At 40.6% G+C, this 25782-nt stretch overlaps 2 protein-coding genes across 4 annotated transcripts in view; both read left to right on the top strand.

The window, feature by feature from the left end:
- LOC115215651 overlaps window positions 1-25782 on the top strand; it is a 132796-nt gene that overhangs the window by 46529 nt on the left and 60485 nt on the right. The window contains exon 2 of one of the 3 annotated variants that reach the window (XM_036506184.1): window positions 1946-1950. The exons of the other annotated variants lie outside the window; for them this stretch is intronic. The gene's annotated coding sequence lies outside the window, so the exon portion shown is untranslated. The remainder of the gene's footprint in view (window positions 1-1945; window positions 1951-25782) is intronic. 3 annotated transcript variants of the gene reach the window in all.
- LOC115215650 (polyadenylate-binding protein 4-like) lies at window positions 22220-24948 on the top strand. Its single transcript, XM_029784903.2, has one exon. The coding sequence runs from the start codon at window positions 22515-22517 to the stop codon at window positions 24405-24407; it is 1893 nt and encodes a 630-aa protein (XP_029640763.1). The 5' UTR covers window positions 22220-22514; the 3' UTR covers window positions 24408-24948.

The following is a 25782-nucleotide window of genomic DNA, read 5'->3' as shown; positions in this document are numbered from 1 at the left end:
TGCTTGGAATATTCAAGAACTTGTAATCTACTGCATATACCTGACGTTAGTTATACTATATAATGTCATATTGAGGAGTACAGTAGCAGAAGAACTAAGCTGACAGCTAATTCATTGAGTCTACTGTTGTCTATCTGTCTACAAAAGGTGTACAAAGCATCATCATTATAGATTCATCATAAACCAAACCAAACAAAAGGCATTGTTACCAGTGCTAGTACAGCTTTGTAAACTTCTTATTAGTTACTATGAATTTGGTATAACACTAAATAATTTGGCCATTGTAGTATTAGGATATACTTATTGCATGTGAATTTTAGCTGTAGGCTTATATTACGAAACTAGGGTTCTAATGAAGATCAAACCCTTCGGCCATAATCTACTCTACCATATTTTAAGGATGATAATTTCAAATTTAAATGTAAACTAGTCAGGTGTCTTATTCCAAGTTCAAATTTTACTTGAGCTTGAAATCTTTTTTTCTTCTGGGATAAATAAATGTACTAGTAATAAAAGTAGTAAACACAATTAGCTCCATCATCTTTGCCATCGTTTAACGTCTGTTTTTCATGCTGGCATGGGTTGGACAGTTTGACTGGGGTCTGGCAAGCCAGGTGCCGCACCAGGCTCCAGTCTGATCTGGCAATGTTTCTACAGCTGAATGCTCTTCTTAACACCAACCACTTCGAGAGTGTAGTGGGTGCTTTTTATGTGCCAGTGGCACAGGAGCCAGTCGAGGTGAGGGGGTTGGCATCAGCACTTGAATAAGTAAATGCACTTGAAAGAGAAGTGATCAAAATAATGTGTACATCATAATACGATTGTGTACACACAAATGTGGAACAATGCTTGTTATGAGATCTAGTTTCAGAGGACAACTTTCTAGAGACTGTATGTTAAGAACAACATGCTCCAAATGACATCAATGGACTGTCAGACGTAAGTGTTTTGGCATAATTTTGTCTCCTCAGTAACAGATACTTCCTCAGTCATTTGGTCAACTAGAAGCTTCTATTCTTACCTTTGAAGGTAGTGCTCCAGCTTGATTTAAAAAATCCAACTATTTGGTAGATCTTGAAAGTTAAAACAACTGGGTAATGTCTTTGCAATGTGTAATCTTTGACTGGACTCATGACCTCAGTATTGAGCAGTAATTCTTGACTTTTTTTACTGGCAAGGGTTATTTTATTTAAAGAAATTTTTCCATGTACTCCAGGCTTTTAAAAAGATCTGTCTTTTTGACAAATTTTGAACTCATTTGTGTTTCTTCTACTTAATCTCTTCATTATTGGCAACATCCTCTGACATCACACAGTAGCTAAATGTAATGGTAAGATTTAAACTACTAGTATAACAATAAAGTAGCGGTCAGTCTCAGAGGTTATGAGAAGGCCGTGGGTACAGTTCCTTCCTCTAACCTTCATCAAGTCCCTTTCAAAAAACTGTCTTATTGTTTTTATGACAGAGATCAATGTCTTTAAGTTTTAAATTTTAGAGCAACCTATCTAGTATAAGTATGAGGAAGGTTATGGTTAGAAATATTGACTGAATGTTCTTAAATCACTGATCTGCACTCTGTAGATGTACTGGAATAGGGGTGAATAGAAGTCACCCACCAAACAACAAAAGAGTTTATACAATTGCTTGACCTGCAGGAATAATATAATCTCCCTTAAATAACACCCATCTTAAAAATAAACTGCAAAAAATGCAGGAAGCATTATCCAGTGCAGTTCTAGATAGACAAATGTATGGGATGTATTAGGATGGTTATATCTGGAGTGCCTTTGACCATAAGTCTGCTCAATCAAGGATGAACTGGGTCTAAGCAAAAGTTAACTAATCTTACTATAATGGGCGTTATGCCTGTCTGTTCCCTCTTCACGGTCAAACAGCTGCACCAATGGTGATGATGGTTTTTTGGTATTACGAAGGAGATAATCAGGAAAGGTTTTAGTGAATAAATTTGTGAAAAAGAATGATTATTTAGTGGATATTGAGTTTTGTATTAAATCGCCTTTGATTTTTTTTTTTTTTTTAAATTCTGGCAACAAGGATTAACTCTGGATACCCCCCTCCCCCGTATAGTTCATGAATTCAGAGGGTTTAGATTTGCGATATTATCCTTTTATTTCCCATTGTAGATGGGCAGACTTGCTATCTTACTATAATGGGCATTATGTCCATCTGTCTGTCCATCTCCTTGTTCCCTCTTCATGGCCAGATGGCCAGACCAATGGTTATGATATTTTGGGGGTAATTTTCTGTATTAACGCACACATGATTTTCACTAAGAAAAAAACAAAACTCAGATTTTTTGCATGGAATCAAGTACCCTGGCCTTCTAATATGCTGCAAATCCCTTTTTTGGTTTAGGAAAAAAAGAACGTGTAGGTGTATTTTTACTCACTCCGATGTTCACACACAGCCAATATTATACATCACTATAAGAAGAGCAACAGACTCCAGTAATTTGAAAATTAGCGTCGACCAAACAGAAAATATTGTCTACAAAGAAGTTTTGTAATCATATTGATATACATTTACAATTGACGGATATGTCCTCATCTTGTTTGTTGTTAACACAATGTTTCAGCTGATATATCCTCCAGCCTTCATCAGGTGTCTTCAGGAAATTTTGAACTTGGGTTCTCATTCCTAAGGTATTTTTCAATGTTGTCATTATTATTCAGGTCACTGCCTGTAATTGAACTCGAAATCTTGGGGTTAGTAGCCTGTGCTCTTAACCACTACGCCATGTACCTGTGGGCAATTATGGAGTGAATTTTAGGGTTTATAAATCTAATATTCTCCTATCCTTCCTTAATACATTGAAAAATACCTTAGGAATGAGAAGCCAGGTTCGAAATTTCCCGAAGCCACCTGATGAAGGCTGGAGGGTATGTCAGCTGACATACAAGATGAGGACAAATATCCGTCAATCGTAAATAATGTACATAATTCCTCATCTCTTAAATATAGAACTCTATCGTATTGATATTATCGAAAGAAATATGATAATTTAAATAAAGGAATTTGTGAACTTTGAATGTGTAAGAGTATAAATAAGTAAAATAGTGTAAACAACTAAAATAAAAGTATATCTAAATAACAATTTTTCTTAATACTTTTTATGTAGTGGTCAAAGGAAGCTCTGGCTTTCGTTAGGATGGTCCACATAACCATTCATGATACAGAGGCTGGGAGTTTATTTCAGTTCAGGAGTAAGTCATCATCACATGTCACTTCATCGCGAACATACATCATATAGCTGCAATAGAATGCTGTATCACCAACAATAATGGGATTCCCCTAAGACATCACCCAGTAATCTATCACATCCATTTACATATTTCTCAATACATACTGCCGTTATGACCTCCCTCCCTTGTTTTATGCCTCCAGATTTGTTCGTTATAATTGATTTGTCATGTCAGTGATAATACTCTTGGTATTAATATGTTTTATACTCTTCCAGCATGTAGTTATCAAAACTCTAAGACAACGGTTGTATTCCTATAAAGCATCCAAGATGTGAATGGAATTGTAATAGAAGACTAAAGATAAAACCACTCTGAGCAAGGAAATATTGGGGGATATATATCACTTGCTAAATGATAAGAGGAGGAGGAGGAAGAGGAGTTAATATGCCTACAGCAATAACTCCATGTATAATTACATATTTACATATTCATTAGCATACTGAGCAAGATTTCCTTTCCTGTTTTATATATAGAATGCCCCCGTCCCTACTGGACAGAATAATGGAACATTCTACTTAAACAAGTTCTGTAGGTGGAAACACCAATTGAGATTCTGTATGTATTCACCATTGTATTTATTAATGGTTCAGAGGAGAAACAATCTCTGTGAACAATTGTTCAAATTATATATCTATTCTATAGACAGCTCACTCCTTGAAATCTACATGGTGGATAAGTAATTTGTCATTGATAAAGCACTCTTAGATTCAATGGCAGTAATTCACAAACTATATTGTTAGCCTAATATTAGATATTATAGAAGAAATCTTGCTATAGGCTCCAAATATGTCTAGTTCTTTCAATAGCCTGGCATAATAATTGGATATTTCTGTATTTCTAGATTTCTTTATACATTGACAAACAGACCAATCTGAAAGATTCGAATAATTGTTAGGACATAATAAATAAATAAATAAAAACATTGTTAGCCAGATATCAGTAATCAGACAGCAAGACAAAACTAAGAAACTATTTTTCTCATTGTAATTTCAACTTTGTGAGGCTGAAAGAAACTTTTTTTTTTTTTTTTTCTCAATTTTCTCAATCTATTTATAGGTGCAAACATGACTTTGTGGTTAAGAAATTTGCTTCAGAATTACATGGTTTTTGGGTACAATCCTACTGTATGGCACCTCAAGCAATTGTCTCTACTATATCTGCGAGTGAAATTTGTTAGATGGGAATTATGTGGAAATCCATCAAAAATACTGCTTCTTTTCTTGAGTAGTAGACTCTAATCTGTTTTTAATTTTAACACTGCCATCTTCAGGCCCTTTCTGTTGCAGGCATTTGGAACAGGTGTTTGACCTGAAAATAACTTTCTTACTTCTTGTCACCAGTCTTGGAGACTCATGGCTGTTGCCCTTCCTCTTATGAAAAAAAAGTCATCATCATTTAAAGCCCACATTTCCATGCTCACATGAGTCAGATGCAATTTGCTAGAATGGATTTTTCTGCAGCTGGATGTATTTCTTGTCATCAACCCTCACCAGTTTCCAAGTAAGGTAATATTTCCCCATGATCAGACATGTCTTAAGAGATTAGAAATGAAGGACACCTCTTGCAGAATAGTGACACTTGCATACAACATCAAAGCAGAGAGGCAGTAACATACACACATACATGCATGCACATGCACACTATGGGCTTCTTTTAGTTTCCATCTACCAAATCCATTCACAAGTCTTTGGTCTGCCTAGAGCTACAGCAGACAATATTTGCTTAAGGTGCCATGCAGTGGGACTGAACCTTAAACCATGTGATTTGGCAGAAAACTTTTCACCACAAAAGATGTAGGTTGTGACTTGAGATAAAGTAGAGAGTAATGCCTTCAGTGTAATTGTAAATGAGCTTATTATCTTTAGTGGATGGGATAGTATTCATAGTTAATGTATGTTGTTAAGGATCAAAGCATGAAGATAGCTGGGTAGGGTTAGAATAAGGGTAGTTAATGTTTCAGTTTTACCTGTTGCATTTTGGTGGCTGGTAGAAAAAAACATGGCTGATTGGTAAATTAAGAACTATGAAAGGCTTGAAATAAGTAACAAGGGAAAAAAATGTTATCTAATGTAAACTGGAAGGTGAGAAGTGAAGGAGAAAGGCAATTTGTATTGAATGTGTTTAAATGGGATAAGTTTTACATGACCCTGATGCAGTTCGTGGTAGGCCATGCTGGTTGAGTTGAAGGAAAGTTTGCTTATAAGCAAGTAGCCATATTTTTGTTTGTTTGAATGAGCTTTATTTGAGCAGTTGAAGATTTAGCAGTTCACCTTTGCTCATTGTCTTACTCTCCTTTAACTGGTTTCAGTCCTTGGGCTGTGGTCATGTTTGGGCTCTGTATTGAAGGTTTTTAAAAAATTATTTTATCAATCATTATCATCATTTAACACCCATGTTTCAAGTAGGCATGGATTGGACGGCATCTAATGAGTCCCAGAACTGTATCAAGTTCAATTATCTGTTTTGATAGGGTTTCTATGGCTGGATGCCCTTCCTAATGCCAACCACTTTACAGTGTGTAGTGGGTGGCTTTTTCATACCACTGGTCATAAGTGAGGTTGTCATGCAGCCCACAGGTCTACAGCATCTGAGGAGGGGGTGTAGGTGCATCTTTATAATGGATGGGAGAAAGGGGTGGGGTAGAGCAGAACCTTGTTGCAAGGGAGCTATTTGGCTACTCACATTTAGGGAAAAAAGTGAGAATGAATCAGCAATGGAGCAGCAAGTAAGGAACCACCTCCCGCTACAATTTTCAATCTGGTACTTATTTTGGGAAATGGTTAAGTTATTCTTTTACATAATGGGGTTCAGTTCAACACCACTGTATACTGGTATACACTAACACACAAATGCATGAAAGACTTCTGATTACTAAATTTCATCAAGTCTCCAGTTAAAAAAAATCACAAAGTGTCGTCATGTTGCAAAGTAAAACCTATTAATCATATACATTTATGAAATATTACGTGTCTGGAATGGTACAACAATGCAAAGTGGACTATAATAACCGTTGTAAATAATTTAATTATTCATAGTCTAATATAATAGTTTGGAATATAAAAATTCCTTTTTCAGATATTGATAGGAATTAATGGAGTCACTGTTATAGTTGGTTTTCCAATGGTTACTGAAATGTTCCTGCAGTGGTCGTACGAAGCTCCTTCTGGAATTCCTCGTGAGAAGTGTGTGAGGGCAGTTGTGTATCGAGCTTGTGTGTCTTGGCATATCCACAGCACTGCTTCCGAGTTATGTATTCATCATCATCATCATTGTTTAACATCCGCTTTCCATGCTAGCATGGGTTGGACAGTTCGACTGGGGTCTGGGAAGCCAGGAGGCTGTACCAGGCTTCAATCTTGATCTGGCAGAGTTTCTACAGCTGCATGCCCTTCCTAACGTCAACCACTCCGAGAGTGTAGTGGGTGCTTTTTATGTACCACCGGCACATAAAAAACATCCGAATGTGACCGTAGCCAGTACCGCAACGACTGGCCTCCGTGCTGAGGGCACGTAACAAACACCATCCGAGCGTGGCCGTCCGCCAGCTTCGTCTGGCACCTGTGTCGGTGACACATAAGAAAACACCATCCGAGCGTGGCCGTCAGTCGTTGCGGTACTGGCTACGGTCACGTTCGGATGGTTTTCTTATGTGCCACCAGCACTGGTACCACAAGGATACAAATTCCATTGATGTTCATCTATTTTGTGGGTAGCACAACAAGACCATTACACATTTGCATTCAAATAACATCTAAACATATGAACCCCTTTCTTCAGAAAACATCTAGACAGATGCCGGAACATCAACAAAAACATAACAGTCACAATGGAGGCCAACGACAGAAACTTAGGAAATTTAAGAATTAAGGAGCATATCCTCATAGACAGACAAAAGTCCCAAATTAACAACAGGTTGGAAATCAACAGTCACAACATTGACAACCTACACACACAATGGTAACATGCTCATAAAAAAAATGCATGTATAATACATAACTTGGAAGCAGCACTCCAGATATGGCAACACACACAAGCTTGAGACATGGCTGCCCTCACACACTTCTTGTGAGGAATTCCAGAAGGAGATTTGTGAGACCACTGCAGGAACACTTTCAACAAATTTCAGCAACCATTGGAAAACCGACTACAACAGTGACTCCATCAATTCCTATCAATATCTGAAAAAGGAATTTTTATATTCTGAAGTATAATATTAGACTATCATCATCATCATCATCATCGTTTAACGTCCGCTTTCCATGCTAGCATGGGTTGGACGGTTCAACTGGGGTCTGGCAAGCCCGAAGGCTGCACCAGGCCAGTCAGATCTGGCAGTGTTTCTACAGCTGGATGCCCTTCCTAACGCCAACCACTCCGAGAGTGTAGTGGGGGATTTTATGTGCCACCGACACAGGTGCCAGACGAGGCTGGCAGACGGCCACGCTCGGATGGTGTTTTTTATGTGCCACCGACACAGGTGCCAGACGAGGCTGGCTGACGGCCACGCTCGGATGGTGTTTTCTTATGTGTCACCAACACAGGTGCCAGACGAAGCTGGTGGACGGCCACGCTCGGATGGTGTTTGTTACGTGCCCTCAGCACGGAGGCCAGTCGTTGCGGTACTGGCTACGGTCACGTTCGGATGGTTTTCTTATGTGCCACCGGCACTGGTACCACAAGGATACAAATTCCATTGATGTTCATCTATTTTGATTTGGTTCGATTTGATTTGATTTGATTCGATTCTCACTTGCCTCAACAGGTCTTCACAAGTGTCACAAGAAGGAAGGTATGCACAGGTGGACTGACTACGTCCCAGGTAGGGGCCACGGGTTATGGCTTCACTAGTCTTGCCGGGTCTCGGGTTATGGCTTCACTAGTCTTGCCGGGTCTTCTCACGCACAGCATACTTCCATAGGTCTCGGTCTCTAGTCATTTCCATGGTGAGACCTAACGTCCGAAGGTCGTGCTTCACCACCTCGTCCCAGGTTTTCCTGGGTCTACCTCTTCCACGGGTTCCCTCAACTGCTAGGGATTGGCACTTTCTCACACACCTATCTTCATCCATTCTCACCACATGACCATACCAGCGCAATCGTCTCTCTTGCACACTACAACTGATGCTTCTTAGGTACAACATTTCTCTCAAGGTACTAACGCTCTGTCGAGTAAGTACACTGACATTACACATCCATCGGAGCATACTGGCTTCGTTCCTCACGAGCTTACGCTATTTGCAACAGTTATCATAGTCCACTCTGCATTGTTGTGCCATTCCAGACACATCACATTTCACAAACAATACGCAATGCTTCCAGTGAACTGCAATACCTTTTTATATACATCTATGTCTGCATCTTGTATATGAATATTTTCTTAAAAGATTCAATTCCAGGCATGTAGTTTCAATAATGGTTTCAACAAACACCAATTAATAATTGAAAACAATTCTTTTGCTAAACAAGAATTTGAAGAATGTAATTAATTATTCTAAGCTGTTCTAAAAGCTAAGTAGGATATATATATATATATATATATATATATATTACACACACACAGAGGGTGGCTTAGAAGTCACTGAGGGGTTTTAGTTTTTAATAGCTCTTATTTTTACAAATAGGTCTATGAAATTTTAATTCAATATAGAGGAAATGAGGGAAATTAATTTGCATTAGTCCTTTTCCATCATCCCTCTTCATTATGTATGGAAAATGGCATCTTTTAAATGGTGTCTATTTTTAGCTTCACACTTTATGGGGTGCAATTCTCTTTGATGTAGTATTCTTGGATTCTCAAAGCCCCAAAACTGGCAATTTTGTCTGTTGATGATTCCATTCTAATAAGAGTGAGCTTCATCAGACATGATGAATTTTTGTGTAAAATTTGGGTCATTTCGTGCCAATTCCTGGACTGTGACAGCATATTGGAGCCCGTGTTCATAGTCTTGGGGCTTCAACTGTTGAACCAACTGTACCTTGTATGGAAAAAGGTTAAGGCTGTAGGGAACAATTTTTCGGGTAAGTTTGTGAAACTCCAAGCTGTCTGGACCACCTTCAAGTTGATGTACCTGGATTCTATTCAGTATTCTCTCGCACTCATTCTCTTACTGTCATCCAGAACTGTCATCAGTTCTGACTGTGAGGTTTCGCAAATCATGGGAGATCACTTACTGCCCCATGTTTTTCAAAATCACGAACTAAGTTCTAATTGTGTTTTCACTTGGGGCCTCTCTCACTTGAAAGTGCCAAAAATATGCTCTCTGGAAGTAAATGGTGGGAGTGCGAGAAGTGCAGACAATGAGGTTGGAGGTGTTGGGAGGGAGACAGGAGGAGAGGAGGTCATGGATAGTGGAGGACAACGTCTGTTGGTAGCTAGGCATGGGGTTGGAGGGCAGAGGGCAGTAGAAGGAGGTGTCTTGATGTTGGTGGAGAGCTTTAGCCTTGTAAAGGTCTACACACCACATCACCATGGATCCACCCTTGTTGGCCAGTTTTATGCTAATGTCTTTGCGGCATCATAGACATTGAAGATCTAAGATTTCGACTGGGGAGATGTTCAGATGCTGGGGATGCCTGAAAAAGTTAAACCGATCCACAATGTGTTGATAGATGCCCGCAGAATGATCAACTGCTTGGAACTGGCCAGGAGCTGGCGTCCAGTGGGATGGTCGGTGACCCATGTCAGTGAAGCAGTCCTCTTCATTAGATGTAGGTGGAGATTTGTAGAATAGTGCATATAGCCTGACACAGGCACAAAGCTATGGAATATCAGCACCGAGTTTGAAATTCGTTACTGGATGGAGTGAGGAGGATGGTGTGCAGACCCCTACTGAAAAGAGAGCACTCCACCTCAGAGAGGGGAAGATCAGGAGGAATAGTAACAACAGACTGAAGTGGGGAGGGGTGGATGGGTCAGATGTAGGAGGATTGGTGGGGGTAGTGGAAGGCTGGGAGGAGGGAGAGAAGGGGTATGTGTGTGTGGTGGTTGGAATGACAGACGGGTTGGGATGAGGATGAGGGGGAGGTGTATTGGGTAGGGAGGGGATGGAGCGAGTGCAGTTTACATTGTTTAGTGTGAGTGAGAAATTATGTATGTTAATGTATACATGTGTGTGTGCATACTTATCCAAAATAAGGAAATTAATAATTTTCGAAAGAAAAATATTTATATTACCTTAAATTAAAAGTAAAACAAATTTCTCATTTGTATATTTGCCATAAATATGTTATTTTTCTAAAATGTTATCAACATAATTGCAATCTATTCCATTGAAAGCCTATCTGCAAAATTTCTTTTGGAAAATATTGTTAGGACCGTTGCTCAACTCAGCTCAGGACCCTAAGTCGGCGACGACGACTACGCTCAGTCAAACAGAAATCCACCACAGAAAGCGGGGGTGGGCAGCGAACGCAAGCCAGAAACCAGAGATGTCAACAATAAAGAGAGAGACAGCTGAAGGCAGTTGCTTACATTTAACAATTTATATAATTCACAAAATCAATTAAAACATCTCTTGGCTGGCTGTCTGCATCGACTCGCCGCCTCTCCCAACTGAACCCTTTTCCGGCCTTTCGCTGTCTGACATCAGTTCGTCGCATTTTAAAGGGTGGCATTTTTATTTTTTTATAACCTTTCCCTGACCGTGGAGATCAGAGATCAGTTCCTAAAACTCATTAATTTTAACCATTGCCGTTGACAAGGCAAAGAACACATCTTTTTCCCGCCGGTTCAACTCCAACCAATGGAACTAGGGCATAGCGTTTTCCCATTAATTTTACCTTCGTAACAATATGCATTTTTTCAGTATGTTATGAGAATCTAAGTAAGGGATGGGACACCAAACTAAAGTTATGCCTCTCTCATTCTCTCTTATATATGTGTGTGTTTTTGTATATGTGTTTATACTTGTGTGTTAACTAGGTTACAATTGGTTTAATGTTAAGAGTGATATATCTCTTAGCAATTTTCAAGTTATTGCATGAAACCAATGGTAGGCTGGTTAACCCACAAATAAAGAATATTTATCCACCAATGAAGCAATATTAACATGTGTTGTATATAATATATATGTATAATTTGTAACTTGACAACTCATTTCTTAATATAAACATTATTAAAAAATTTATGAAAGAGAAATTTGAAATGAATTTCCAATTTGCAATTATATTCACTTTTTTTTTTTGGAACAAATTTCTTATTTTCCATGATGCCACCTTCATAAATTAACATTATGCTGCAGAAAAATGAAAGCAGAAATCTATGATATTAATGTTTAATAACCAACATTAAACATGTGCTTTTTTGTTTCATTTTCTCAGGAGATAATGTATATATTGGTTCATTCCTGGCTTCATTCTTTTTTCTTTTTCATTCATACTGTTTTATGTTCTTAAAGCAAAAGATGAGCACACATTTTTTTTCTGAAGTTACCATCAAAATCTTATTAACTAACAACAAACATGCTTTCATCTCTCAATAACTGAACAACTATAACCAAATACTTACACATTTTACACTGTAGCTTTATAAAATTCTGAACACTGATTATGGACCTCAGAAATGTTATTGGACTCTTCTCCTGGGGTCCATGGTTCTAAAGGTGAGAACTGTTGGCACAGCAACTCTTCCTGTATTGAGAATGTCTATAATATTTGTTATATATTTCTTTACTACCCACAAGGGGCTAAACACAGAGGGGACAAACAAAGACAGACAAACGGATCAAGTTGATTTCATCGACCCCAGTGCTAAACTGGTACTTTATTTATTGACCCCAAAAGGATGAAAGACAAAGTCGACCTCGGTGGAATTTGAACTCAGAATGTAACGACAGACGAAATACCACTAAGCATTTCGCCCGACGCCCGACGCCCTATTATAGAATGTCTATAATATTTGTAATAATAAAAGGCTGCTATGAGTAGCTGAATCAGTAAAGAACTGGACAAAATGTTTTGCAATATTTTAGTTCTTTTTATGTTCTGAGTTCAGATCTTTATGAGGTTAATTTACCCTTCATTTTCTTGTAGTTAATAAAATAAAGTATCAACGAATAAAGTATAATTGAATTGACTATTTTTGTATTTTTTAAATTCTGTATCACAATTTGGAAAGACGTACTGTTTAAGGGTTAGAGTGTTTAACTCACTATGATAAGGTTGTGAGTTCACTTCCTGGATCAGATAGGGTATTGTATCCTTAAATAAGATACTGTTGAGCCAGTTTTTGATTTAGATGAATTGGGACTGAAATAGCTGATGATCTTGGAGAAATGTGTATCTTACCTTACAAATGTATCCTTGGGAAACATTTGTAACTAGTTCTTTCTCTCTTCACATTGAAAGTCACTGTAACCTTTGAAAAATGTCAAACGGTTCAATTTCCCCTTCTGGGGTGTGTTGTGCCACACAGGGGTAATAAAGATACCAAGTACAAAACTATTGTTCTGCCTGAAAAATATAATGCAAACAACACTGAACAAAATGATCATCTCTTGTTCATGGTTACAACAGTCAATTAGAAACAAATTGAGTCATAGAAAAGTCAAGATTGTCAACAGTGGTAAAAGTCAACTCAGTTCAGCTGCCACAGTTTTAAATGACAAAATAAAAGCATCCCAAATACACCAAGAAATGCCAGCAGCCAGATTGTGGTAACTAAAGGACAATATCTTGTTCATGAATGCCACTTCATCATTTGGATATGGAAATAGTTGTCAGAAATTGAGTCAAGCTGCCATACTGACAAATCATGGATCTTTTCGGTTTGAATGGCAGTTTTTTCTAGCGGTGTCACATGAAATTGTCACCCATAATTATGACCCTAGTATCGATCTATTGCATTTCAATCTGTTTTAGGGTTAGGTTAGGGGTGGGGGGAAGGGTATCTTTTTTCTTCAGAAATGTAAATAAACCCAATCTGTTTCTTAAACAAGGGACATATTCATACGGCACAGAATGTTTTCACCTTCAATAGACGTCATTGATTGGTTGAAATTGCCGAAATTGAAGAAAAACAACAACAAATATCTTACAAACTATAGAATTTTCTCAATAAAGCCAAGAGAAAAAGATGTTTTATAAACACATTCTACCAGTATACGAAGTTTAAAAGTGTTTAGTTACGTGGAAATTATTTTAAAAAACTGCCGTTCAGACTGAAAAGATCCCAAATCACAGTTGAATACAAGCTGGCCAGAACAATGGGCAGAATTGCAAATGCTTTAGGGCTGTGACAGCTTATACATGACGTCTTCCAGTTTAAAGCCTGCTTCATCCTTTGAATTTTGAACTTTGCAGTAACTTCTTGCAGGTAGACACATTCAAACTGAAATTCCTCTCCATTGAGTACACCAGCCTGAGCAAAAAAAATGTACGAATCATGCTTTACTAGTACATTTGACAATCACAAAGTCACCTTCAAAGATATCCACCACTGGTTGGTTGAAAGCAGTGGCATATCCAAAAGATTTGGCCTCTGGACTTCTTATTGCTAGGTTTTGTCACTGCTTGCAGCCTAACCACAAATCTTGACCTGCCCTCTTACAATCTCAGCTGCCTAGCACATCAAGATTGTTTTATTCAGCAAGCTAGTGAGCAGCACCCATTCCCCCACAAACCATGAAACATATCTGTCAACTGTTTCAAGTGATCGACTAAATCTTTCTCCGTGTCAGGAGGAAACACCAGTTGCTGCAAAGCCACGGGTGTACAAGCAATCTTTTGTTGTCTATTCATCTTTTCAATGTATCGTTTAGGTGTCATTCGATCGATAACAAAGTTCTTGGCCGCACTCTGCTCACTGTCTGCCAGCGATAGCCTCAGCCGTTCATTCCATAACATCATGGAGGAGTTAGTCCTCGGTTTATCTTTCACTTGTAGTTATATATTTCTCACGAGCTTCTGAAAGAGAAAAATGAATATTAAATACGTTTTGTAATGGCAATGAAAGTTTACTTCAAACCATTTTTATTACTTCAATGCAATGAGTTAAATTGGTCAACAATTCAAAGTACTCTCCTTCTCCTTTGCAGGAAGGCTTTCCTGCAAGCCTTCACTGCAGCCATCAGATGTCACACGTGTTATTCTTGGGGATGAGGAACAGTATCAGAATAGTATTTTCCCAATTTGTCTCACCATGAACATATTGCGTAAGTTTAGCCACGGCTCAACTTGCCCTGTAAGGTCTGGCTCAATTTACCTCAATTTGAACTTCGTGAGGTGTCTACACATTCACACACAATGTAGCCATCCACAATGTGGCAAGCGTGGAGCCTCTTACCTGGGTTAACAATTATCATCTGATGTCCATATCATATCTGTATTGCGTATGGAAGAAATATGCACTTACCGGTTTCACACATTTTAACTTTTATGGCGAAAAATTGGATTTTTCGCTCTCTAGCCTTGGTTTCTGTTTCAATTTAGAAAGCATGTAGTTAGTCATCAATGGATCACATCACCAATCTGGCTGGCTCGTTCATAACTGGCTGGGAAGTGGTGGTTCAACTTACCCCTATATTCAACTTGCCCTGTCTTCCCCCACTCAATTGAAAGTATATACCAGCTGAGTGTTGGTGCATCCCCTTCTTTCTCTCCATTTCTCACTTTAGATGTTCCACTGGATCAAGATGAGGGGGACGAGAAGGGTTCATGCCTGCTCGTGTCCCCATAGGCACCTAAAACAATTGACAAAGGCATAGTACATATTTACGGAGCAATACTCGCTGAAAGACAGGTCTTCAGATTAGCTAGTTTTACATTTCTGATGCTGTTTATTAATTATCTCTAAACATCCTTTAATGGTAACTGTTTTGTCAAATTATTGAATATCTATAGAAATGAGAAAATATTGCGAATAAGAAGTGTCAACAAGAAATCTTTGGACAGTTTGCCAAGCCCCTCCCCGTAAAACAAGATCCTAAAAAATGTTTATTGAAAAATGAAAAAATAATTGCGTTTGATGAAAAAAACGAAAAAGTTTACAAATGCTGCAAACTGTCGAGGTTCATGCTGTATAGCAGAACCTCAGATGGAAAAGCAATTGCGCGCTTCGCCAGGGTAGGCGAGAACGAATGAAGGAGGAGGTTCTTCAGGAACACCTGAAGAACCGCCTAAAAGAGATGTCACCAAAGAGGTGTTAGAAGAAGGAAAACTAACAATAACCCCGGCAACCACACCAACCCAGAGCCCAGTGGCAACGCCGGTCAAAGGCCCTGCAGTAGCGGAAGAAAGGGAAGCAGGCAAAATCAGACCGCCGTGCTCCCTTTCACAACCGTGATATAATTATTTTCCCCCCTCGCCCACAATGGCCAAGCTGGCTGTATAAACATACGTGGAATGGGGTCGAAATGGAAACAATTTGTTTCCTGAGACCTCACGACACACGGTATAGATATTGCTATTGCAACCGAGTCCAAGATGAGCGAGACCCAAGCGTTCTCGCCTCTCTAAATGGTTTCGAGAAATTTATTTCTCCTAGCCGAGGAAGAGGCGGAGGCGTGCAGTCTTCATCAGGAAGAGCTTGGACTTGCAGGTAAGTACTGTCTTTCTGGACCCAGAAGGCAGGCTGGTTGTCCTGGATGTGACTCACGCAAGTAAACAGTCCTTCAGGTTGGTAGCTGTCTACGCCCCGAACGAGGGTAGACAGTCGGGTTTCTTTCGAAGCCTGGAGCCCTTTCTGGCGACGTCGAAAACAGTATTACTAGTAGGGGACTTTAACACTGTCCTTGAAGCGCACATCGACAGTGTCGGCTCAACTAATAGGAAGGGGAATCCTAGCCTCAAGGGTCTACTGGAGAGCTTTGATCTAGTGGACCGTTACCGACTGGATGAGCCGAGCGTTCCACAGTGGACGTGGAGTAACAACGACGGCTCACACAGATCGTACCTAGATAGGATAATTATAAAAAAAGAGATAAGGATACGTTTAGTTGTCCACAATTTCATATTGTACCTTACTCGGATCACAAGTTTGTGACGTGTGAGGTGCAATTAGACAAGTGTCATAGACAGGGACCCGGGTACTGGAAGCTGAACAAGGCTATTTTGAATTGTGAAGACTTCCGTACCCGATTAAGGAGTTAGTTCAGAGGGCATTGTGCGGCACCGTCATTAACAATAGATGGTGGCACGCCCTCAAAAGAGCCATTCGATTAGAGTCCGTTAGATTTAGCAATCAGATAAGGACAGATAGGGCTAGTCTAGAGGGCGATTTAGTTAAGAAGCTAGACGAGGCAATGGAAGCTGGCTCTGCATCCGGAGTACTGGCGGCAAGGACGGTATTGTACCGACACCTTGACTCCAAACACGAAGGTTGCAGAGTCAGAGCTAAGCTGCGCGCCGGGAAACGAGAAGGTGTTAACGTAGCCGGATGGGCCCGTCGTGTGGAGAGTAAGAGAGGCAACAGAGCCTCAATAAAATCTTTGACTGGCGAACAGGGACAAAAGATCTATGGACAGGAGGAGATGCAAAAGTTTCTTCACCAGCATTCGCGCGCGTGTTCGGGGTGGTGGCCCGCTGGACCGGGGAGTGCCTTAAGGGACTTCCTGGCCGGCGGCCGCGCTCGCGGGGCGTGAGGCGGAGTGCTGTGAGGGAGCGATCACTCCCGCGGAAATAAGGGAAGTGCTGGCCGAGTGCGCCGGGGAGAAATCGCCGGGGCTGGATGGTCTGCCCTACGATTTTTACCCAAAATATGCCGGATTTGTTCGGGGGAATACTGGCAGGCGTCTACACGAACTGGCAGCAGAACGGGAGAATTCCCAGTTCTGTAAGCCGGGGAGTGGTGACGCTAATCCAGAAAGACCCGAGCAAAGGGGATATGATTAGTAACTACAGGCCCATAACTCTACTTAATGTAGAGTTAAAGATTTTGGCCAAGGTGTTAGCAAAAGGTTGACGGTTGTCGTGGAGAAACTTGTAGGGAGAGCACAGACATGTGCAATTCCAGGCAGGTCGATCCAGGACAACCTTCACCTTATACGCTACACCTTAGATAGGGTGGGTAAAATACCGGCAAAGGTGGGGTAATGGTCCACTTGGACCAAAGTAAAGCCTTCGATAGGGTAGACCATGGGTACCTGGCGGCGGTCCTCGAAGCGACCGGACTGGGTCCCGAATTCCGCGGGTGGATCTCCGCTATGTACAGCGGCATCAAGTCCACCGTCCAGATAACGGTTACCTAACAGAACCGTTTTCGATCGAATGTTCAGTACGTCAGGGTGCCCCTTGTCACCACTTTTGTACGTATTGGCTCTCGAGCCACTACTGCGAAGGTTGGAGAGGCTGGGGAGTAACTCAGATGGAATCGGAGGTGGGAGGTCGGTCACTGCCTATGCGGATGACATCACCCTCATCGTGTCCAATGAGGCCCAACTACCTGGTGTAGAGGAGGCTATCAGAGGATACGAAGCGGTGGCAGGAGCAAAGGTTAACAGGGACAAATCGGTCGGCTTGCGCCTCGGCACCTGGAGGAACAAGCCGATATTGTCCAGTGTTGTGGACACTGGACGGATGGCCCTGTTAAGTTGCTGGGAGTCTGGTTTGGACCGGACTCCCAAACGGAGAAGAACTGGAGCGAGGTGACGGGCAAGGTGGAGGCCATAATACGGACCTGGTCCGGAAGGTCTCTGTCCTTGAAAGGAAGGGCGGAGGTGGTGCAGATGTTTATTGCATCCGTAATCACCTACCGCCTGACCGTCGTCCCTTGCCCCGACTCATGGCTTAACAAGTTGGAACGAGCCCTCTTCCGCTTTTTGTGGAAAGGAGGAAAGCCACTTGTGAGACGCTCCGTGTGCTGTCAAGAACCGTTTAAAGGGTGGGTTAGGGATGCCTTGGTTGATGATGCGCAGACATGCGTTGAGACTAAGACATCTCTGGCACCACCTGGAAGGTGATAAGGTGTGGAGTCCGTTGGCAGAGGGATTTTTTCCGAGACCGCCTCCCTATTAATTTTAAACCCGGTTACATCAGAAGATGCAATCTGACTCCATGGCAAAAGGAGTGCCGACAGGCACTCACGCTGACCACAGGACGGCAAAGCCGGCCGCGGAAATACCACCTCGTAATTTATAGAGGGCTGGTAGAAGGTAAAAACGATGACGTCCTAGGAGGGGCTCTGGGTTTGATGAAAACCAGCTTGCCAATCTGTTAAGAAAACGTTCAGGTCGGGGTATTTGGATAATTTCCAAAGATCCCTGGCTTGGCAGTGCTACAGGAATGCTTTACCTGTTCGCGAAAAGTTATCACGGCACGGAGTTCCAGTGCCACCGACGTGTCCAAGATGCGGGCTGGACGATGAAACGTTCAGCACGCCTTTTTTTCATTGTCGGAAGTTGAACGACTTGATAAGTTCGCAGAACACGTGTTATCGCATCTGGGACGAGTACAGCTGTCGGCTGAGTCTATGATTAAGATGATACCGCCAACTGACTCTCGAAGGAAGTGAGGCATGTTTTCACTGCACGGTTGCAGTGGTAAGGAATGCATGTGGGAGACGAGAATGGAAGGAACCGCGACAGGGTCATTTGTCTCCTCCGGCCCGGCTTGCTCACCTACTTCAGATATCATCTGAGAAGCAAGATGGGACTGGAGAGGAGGACCCTGCCGCGGGAAGTGTATGCGAATAGATGGAAGGAAGTGGAAAGAAAGGTGGGTACGAGAAGGCCAGCTTGACCATGGAGGAGAGAGAGGAAGTGGAAGCTGCAGGGCCTCAACAATTGCCGGGGTGTGAAAGCTCCAGTAAAATCACAAAGGTCAGCTACAAGTGTTTGTAACATTAGTTTACGAAAAACTGTTACTTAAACGAATACAAACGAAACTTTTTTAATCGATTCTCTTAAATTTTCTTGTATGTATGTATGTCCTGTATTCGTCCTTTCTATGTATTAATTTTTATAATTGTAATAAAGAGATAAACAAGAAATCTTTGGATTTTCTCGTTTGAACTACCTCATTCAATTTTATTAGAAATTTCTATATAGATGTAGATTTTTCTTTCTTTCCTGCTAATTACGAGAATCACAACAGGAGGAATTAATTAAAAAAAATATTTAAGTACCTTTAAAGACTGAAATTTTATTTTTCCTTTTGTGTTCTCGCTTAAACGGGTTCTTTCACTCTCAACACACTTGCCACAGACTTCCGTCTTTTCCGAAACATACCCTGCGACAGGCGTTTCTTCTCCAGCCTTATTTTTCTTTTCATATGGAAAAAGAAAAAGTTAACCAACCCAAGGCAGGAGATAAAAATGCCCGTAGCAATCCCTTTCACTCTCGTCTTCCACACTACCGCTTTCGCGATAGCTACTACCGAGAGAAAACAGACCTGCTCTTCCCTGTTAAGGGAAGGTGGCGGAACGATCTTAATTATAGATTCGGATGACAGTTGTACTCTTCTTAGATGTGACAGCAGATGTTCGACATAAGCCCAGAGTTCCGAAATCTACGGACATCGTACAATTGCGTACAGAACAGTTTCACTGTCCTGCCCGCTTCTTGGACAAGCCGGCGAAGACGCAGAACCATGTCCAAAGAACTTATCCCAAACAGGTAAAGCACCTCTGTAACACTGCCATGCTAGGGACTTCTGGTAATTATCCATAGCCCTGGCCCGAATGTCCATCGGTACAGGCTGGCGAGTTGGCCTTCGTCGAAGGCCAGGGTTTCTCCCAGGATGTCGTCACACTTGCACTCTACCAACCCTCTATAGAAGGACTAGGTGGAACCCCCGCCACCGGCGTTGCTCGACTGGGAGAGAAGCATGATTGCCTGACGACACTGCATGTCAAGCCCCCAACCTCGGTCTACGCTTAATCCATGGGTCCAGTTCAGTAAGGGATGTGAACTGTGGAAATACCTGCTCACCGTCCAGGTAAAGCCAGAGGTGCCTAAGCCTCAGCGCATGTCTGCGCATTTTTAGCCACGGCACCCGTAGCCCACCCTTCAGTAGTTTTTGGCAACAGATAGAGCGCCTTACAAGAGTTCCCCTGCTCCACTACAAAAAGCGGAAGAGCATGCGTTCCAACTTGTTTAGCCATGAATCAGGGCAATTTAACTTTGAAATATTGGTCGAGTGCCAACCTCGCCGCTAAAACCTAGGTTGCAGAGCCTGACCTCATTGCCTCTTCTAGTGCCTTAACTAGTGCCCTTTCTACTCTATTTCTCGCACTAGCTAATTCCTTACTGAACCCAATTGACTCAAATTTTACCACCATTTATCATTTATAATGGCTCCTGTTAACGCCCTCATAACTAGCTGTCTAATCCGGTTCCGGTAGGCTTCGCAGTCCAAGAGCGACTTGTTTAGCTTCCAGTAACCGGATCCCTGTCTACACATGCTATCTAAGTCAAGCGTACAGGTCACAAGTTTGTGATCACTGTAGCTGACGATGTGGTATTGTGGACAACTCACAATTTTCTTATCCTTACTTCTTACAAGAATCCTGCCTAAATAAGATCTGGACGACCCATCGTTTTTTGTCCATGTCTACAATGGAATGTCTGGGTGGTCCAGTCTGAATCGGTCTACCAGCTGAAAACGACTAAGCAAACTGCGGCTACTATCCAGGTTACGTCGACGCCCGGGAGAGATTCCCTCTACGTTAACCCTTATAGCACTCCTTCCACCATATATTGGCAGCATCACTACTTCCTCGTTCTTTAATATTGTTGACGAGTTCAAACTTGCACTTTACATCATTAAATTGAACTTTAATTGTACCAAATTCACTGCCTCTTGTTAAATACCTAATATCCTTCCATACGGGCCTTAGTACCTTCTCCACTTGCATCGTCGTCATCTTTTTAATTCTTCCTTCGGCCACTGAGTGTGTTTTACACACTTCCGTACTTCTCGTTATTTTATCAATTATCTCCATTGACGCAGTTACTTCCACCTTCGTTCCGTCCCTTTTCATCCTTTTGGAGTATTTCTTCCACTCTTCCAAATCCACATTACTTTCTGATACTTTAGCCATTTCTGTGAAGCTTCTTTCATTCCTGTTGGCCCATGAAGTGTCCGACTGCTCAGAATCGGACACCTCAGTGTAGCTATTTATCTGACGAGCTGATTTCTTCCATTTTTTACTTTGCTTACTCTCCTCTATGAGGAGGGAAAGCACAACTAGCCTGTCCAAAGGCAGCAAAAACCAAAGTGTTCAAAGAACACTACAACAATTTAAACAAAGATAAACTCAACAGCAACTTTAACAATGCTCGGCGAAGTTCACGCCTGGATATACTCACAGAGCAAACTATTCTGAACAAATTCAAATAAATCTTTCTTTATTATCCATAAAGGGCCACACAGAAGAGGACTTACAACACGTTGGGGACACATAACACATACAAAAAAAATGATAAAAAACGTATGATATGATGAAATGAACGAAATGAAATATGAAAGTGGTGCTACCTGCCCCATCAGGCAACGCCACTTGATTCCCTTATCCTGTTCTCCGTTATTAAGTCTTTAACCTTTGTATGACTCGAAAGCCTTCCTTTTCCAAGCCTCTGTACTTCATATTACGCGGGATCCTCTCCGTCAGCTTTCACCTCCCATAGAGCATACTCTTCATCAAGTCCTTCTATTTCCTTTTTTTTGTTGCAATTCTGATGTTAATGTCAACATTGTAACCTACCCCTGTTCATCCTTTGCACACACCAAGTCTAGGCCTTCCCATTTTCTTATCTTTGACAACAATTTGTCACTTCTTGTGAAACTTGCATAAAGAGCGGGGTGTGTATTTGATTCGTTGTGTGTCTGCATTTTCTTTTTTTGTTTTTGTGATGGAGGGGACTGGGAGGTGTCAGTATCTGCAGGGCAAGGATGGGACGATGAGGGTATGGGTGGGTCTTGGGTAGAAAGTTCCTTATCTTTACTACTCTAAGCACAAAGCCCGAAATTTTTGGAAAGGGGGCCAGTCGATTAGATCGACCCCAGTACGCAACTGGTACTTAATTTATCGATCCCGTAAGGATGAAAGGCGAAGTCGACCTCGGCGGAATTTGAACTCTCTGCCTTTTTGAACAAATTCAAATAAAGTTTATTCGCCAGATAGGGGCATTTAACACAAAGAGCCGTGACGTCATGGATCTTCAGCTGTATAACATCTTTTGATTGGCTGTTATTTTTTTAAAAACCTGGTCTTACTTTTCCTTGAACCAGGTCGGCATTTACATTGGAAGAGAACCAAGCTCTTCCGTCACGTAGATATCTGTCAGTGAAAAAAAGAGTTCGTTGTGACACTCCAACAATGAACGAAATGAATTTACTTAAAGTGTCACTGTATGTTGGTGACTTACACCCAGAGGTAACAGAATCTCAACTTTATGACAAGTTCGTGAAAATTGGACCAATTGAATCTATTCGTGTCTGTCGAAACGTGCTAACTAAGAAGTCTCTCGGTTATGCTTATGTCAACTTCCAAAATTATTTGGACGCTGAAAAAGCATTGGATACATTGAATTTCGAAGCAATTCTTGGCCGACCAATGCGTTTAATGTGGTCACAAAGAGACCCGTCCCTTCGTAGGTCTGGTAAGGGTAACGTTTTTATTAAAAATCTTGACTCCAGTATCGACAACAAATCTCTACTTGATACTTTTTCAGCATTCGGTTGTATTCTCTCTTGTAAAATAATTTCTGATGAATCTGGTTCAAAAGGTTATGGATTTGTTCATTTTGAAGAAGAGAAGGCAGCAGAAGAGGCCATTAACAAAGTCAATGGCATGTTACTCAACGGAAAGACAGTTTATGTGGCAAAATTTATTCCAAAGAAAGATCGTTTGAAAGAGAAATACAAGTTTAGTAATGTTTATATAAAAAATTTCGGAACAGATTTGGACGATGACGGCCTGAAAAATTTATTCTCAAAATTCGGCGATATAGTGAGCGTCAAAGTAATGGCAGATGAACAAGGTCAACCCAGAGGCTTTGGATTTGTTAGTTTCGAAAAAGCCGACGATGCAGAAAGAGCTGTCAAAGAATTAGATGGTTTTGAGTTAAATGGAAGAAAATTATTTATCGGTCGCGCTCAAAAGATAGAAGAGCGCAAAAAAATGCTAAAAGAGAAATTTGATATCCCCAAAACAGAAGAAAAATTTCGGTATTCTGGATTTAATCTTTATGTGAAAAACCTTGATGAGGATTTTGATGATGAACGATTGTACCAAGAATTTAGCAAATATGGCGAGATTAGCAGTGCCCGTGTAATGATGCAAAATGGTCGCTCAAAGGGTTTTGGGTTTGTTTGCTTTGACCAACAAGAAGCTGCAGATAAAGCTATAAAAGAAATGAATGGTCGCATTGTTCTGCAGAAACCATTGTTTGTTACCTTTGCTCAAAGCAAAGATGAACGTAAGAAAAACATAAATAATCTGAAGGATTCTGTTGCTGATACTCATTCTATTATTCCACCAGTTACTGCCAGCTACTACTTGCCGACACTTCCCAGTCGCACCTCTTACCCATCTCAAATACATATCGGCAATGTGTCACGTTGGCAATCGCCATTGATACATCAGATTCCAAACCAAGTAAGTTACAACAGGCTACCAACAAATCATTTGAAACTGAGAAATAGTCAGAATACTCGCCCTTTTGCTGGTCAGCCAACTGGCTACAGACAAAATATCTCGCCGTCCTTCAGCGGGAGTGGTCCAAGTTTTATGAACACGCGCCCATTGTACGATAACAGTACCCATTCTCGTAATATGGAGGGACTAGCTATGCCACACCACTTGCACAATGCGTCTTTATTGCACCATACAATCAATCCAATCCCTCAACATTTCAAGGTCCCCACACAGTTAACCAATCTATTTCAAATGCCGAGTGTACAACAAACAAAACCTGAGTTTACTGAAAAATCTCTGGATAGCCTTTCTGCCGTCTCTCCTCAGGAACAAAAGAATTTCTTAGGAGAGCGTTTGTTTCCTGAAGTCAAGAAAATAAACGATATAATGGCCCAGAAAATTACTGGTATGCTTCTTGAACTAGACTCTTCTGATATTATTCACTTAATTGAGTCCCCCAATGTGCTGCGAGAAAAAGTTCGTGAAGCTGAAATGGTATTGCAACAGAATCCGCGTGAGAAATCGTTCGAGTTGGACAACAATTTATTCTCAGCTACCATGGGCTATGCTTGAAATTACTGGCGTTTGTTTATTTTCGCTAGCTGTCTGCACTAACTTTGTCGTTGCTTTACAGTCAACAGAACTTCCAAGAATTTAACCTTTTGAAATGCAACTACACAATGTCTTCACACTCGGTGGAAAGCTAATTTAAATTTTAATGTTACTGAATTTCAGAAAATGAGTAAAATGCTTTTTTTTTTTTTTTTTTTTTTTTTTAAAGCATTGGCATTAATTACATTTAAAAAAAACTCTTCGCTCGTTACATGTCAATTTTGATGACTTAATTTTTAGTCACTTCTAAAACTCAAAAATATTTTATGTACCGTCTGTATAATTTTGCTGAATAAAATAAAAATATATATATTGTATATAAAGGACAACTTTTTTAAGTATTAGTTTGCTACATGAAAGTTTTAGATAGGGAAGAGCTAAATTTGTTTTAACTAAACCTTGTAATATTTGAAAAATGGCTTTCTTTCCATTGTCTTGCATGAATTTTAAACTTTTTAAATGATTTGGGTTTTTTTCTATATATAAACTTGTAATTGAATAACTAAACTGATTCTGTTTTATTTCAACCTATTCTTTTTAATTTGAATTTCTTGGTGTTCGAGAATTTTAACTGTTGTCTGAGTGTATATGCTCTTTAATATAAAACTGTTTTTCTAATTCTTGTAGAACACTTGCTACAAATGATTATATAAGCATTAAACTATCGGAGTAAGCATTTTTTAAAAGGCCCAGTCTCCTGGATTTATGCAAGCCTTCAGTAAAAGGTTTCAAATCTCGATGCGATACATTCTGAACAAAGCTAAATAAAAGCCATAAAAGCGTTTTAGAAATTCTCTAGTGTCGTTTTCAGCTCGGGGCAATATTGGTGCGTTAAAGGAGGGCTATAACTGAACCTATTTCTGGTGTTTTGTCAATATTGCCACCTTTGGACAGGCTGATTTGAACTTCATTTCGAATCGATATTATTGGCTGATATCAGATTTGGCGTGATATTTCGGAGATTGTAATTTTAATTTTGGGACGACATACTACAATAGCTTCTATATGCGATCGGCATTCTGTAGCCTGCGGTCTTATTTCTTCCGGTCTGCCGTTTTTGCGTACATGACGGTGTGTATACAAAAGACAAATCCTTGTTTTATTTTTAATTTGGGAACAATAGAATCATCTATCAAAAATGGCGATGAAGAATACGCAAACCACCAGTTTTCGGCGTAAGCCGAAATGGGTGGTGTTCGCCTAAAAAGGAAAAAAAAAATCTAGGTTTTTGTGACGACGAATGAAGAATTTCTTAAACTTCAATCTAGACTATAATGGAGAAAACTTATTAATTAGGTATGTGACAAAGCAATTATTAAAGGGTTGACCGTCTGGA

Source organism: Octopus sinensis, linkage group LG9 (assembly GCF_006345805.1).
Source record: "Octopus sinensis linkage group LG9, ASM634580v1, whole genome shotgun sequence".
Classification (NCBI taxonomy): domain Eukaryota; kingdom Metazoa; phylum Mollusca; class Cephalopoda; order Octopoda; family Octopodidae; genus Octopus; species Octopus sinensis.
This window is presented reverse-complemented; position numbering and strand designations above follow the sequence as displayed.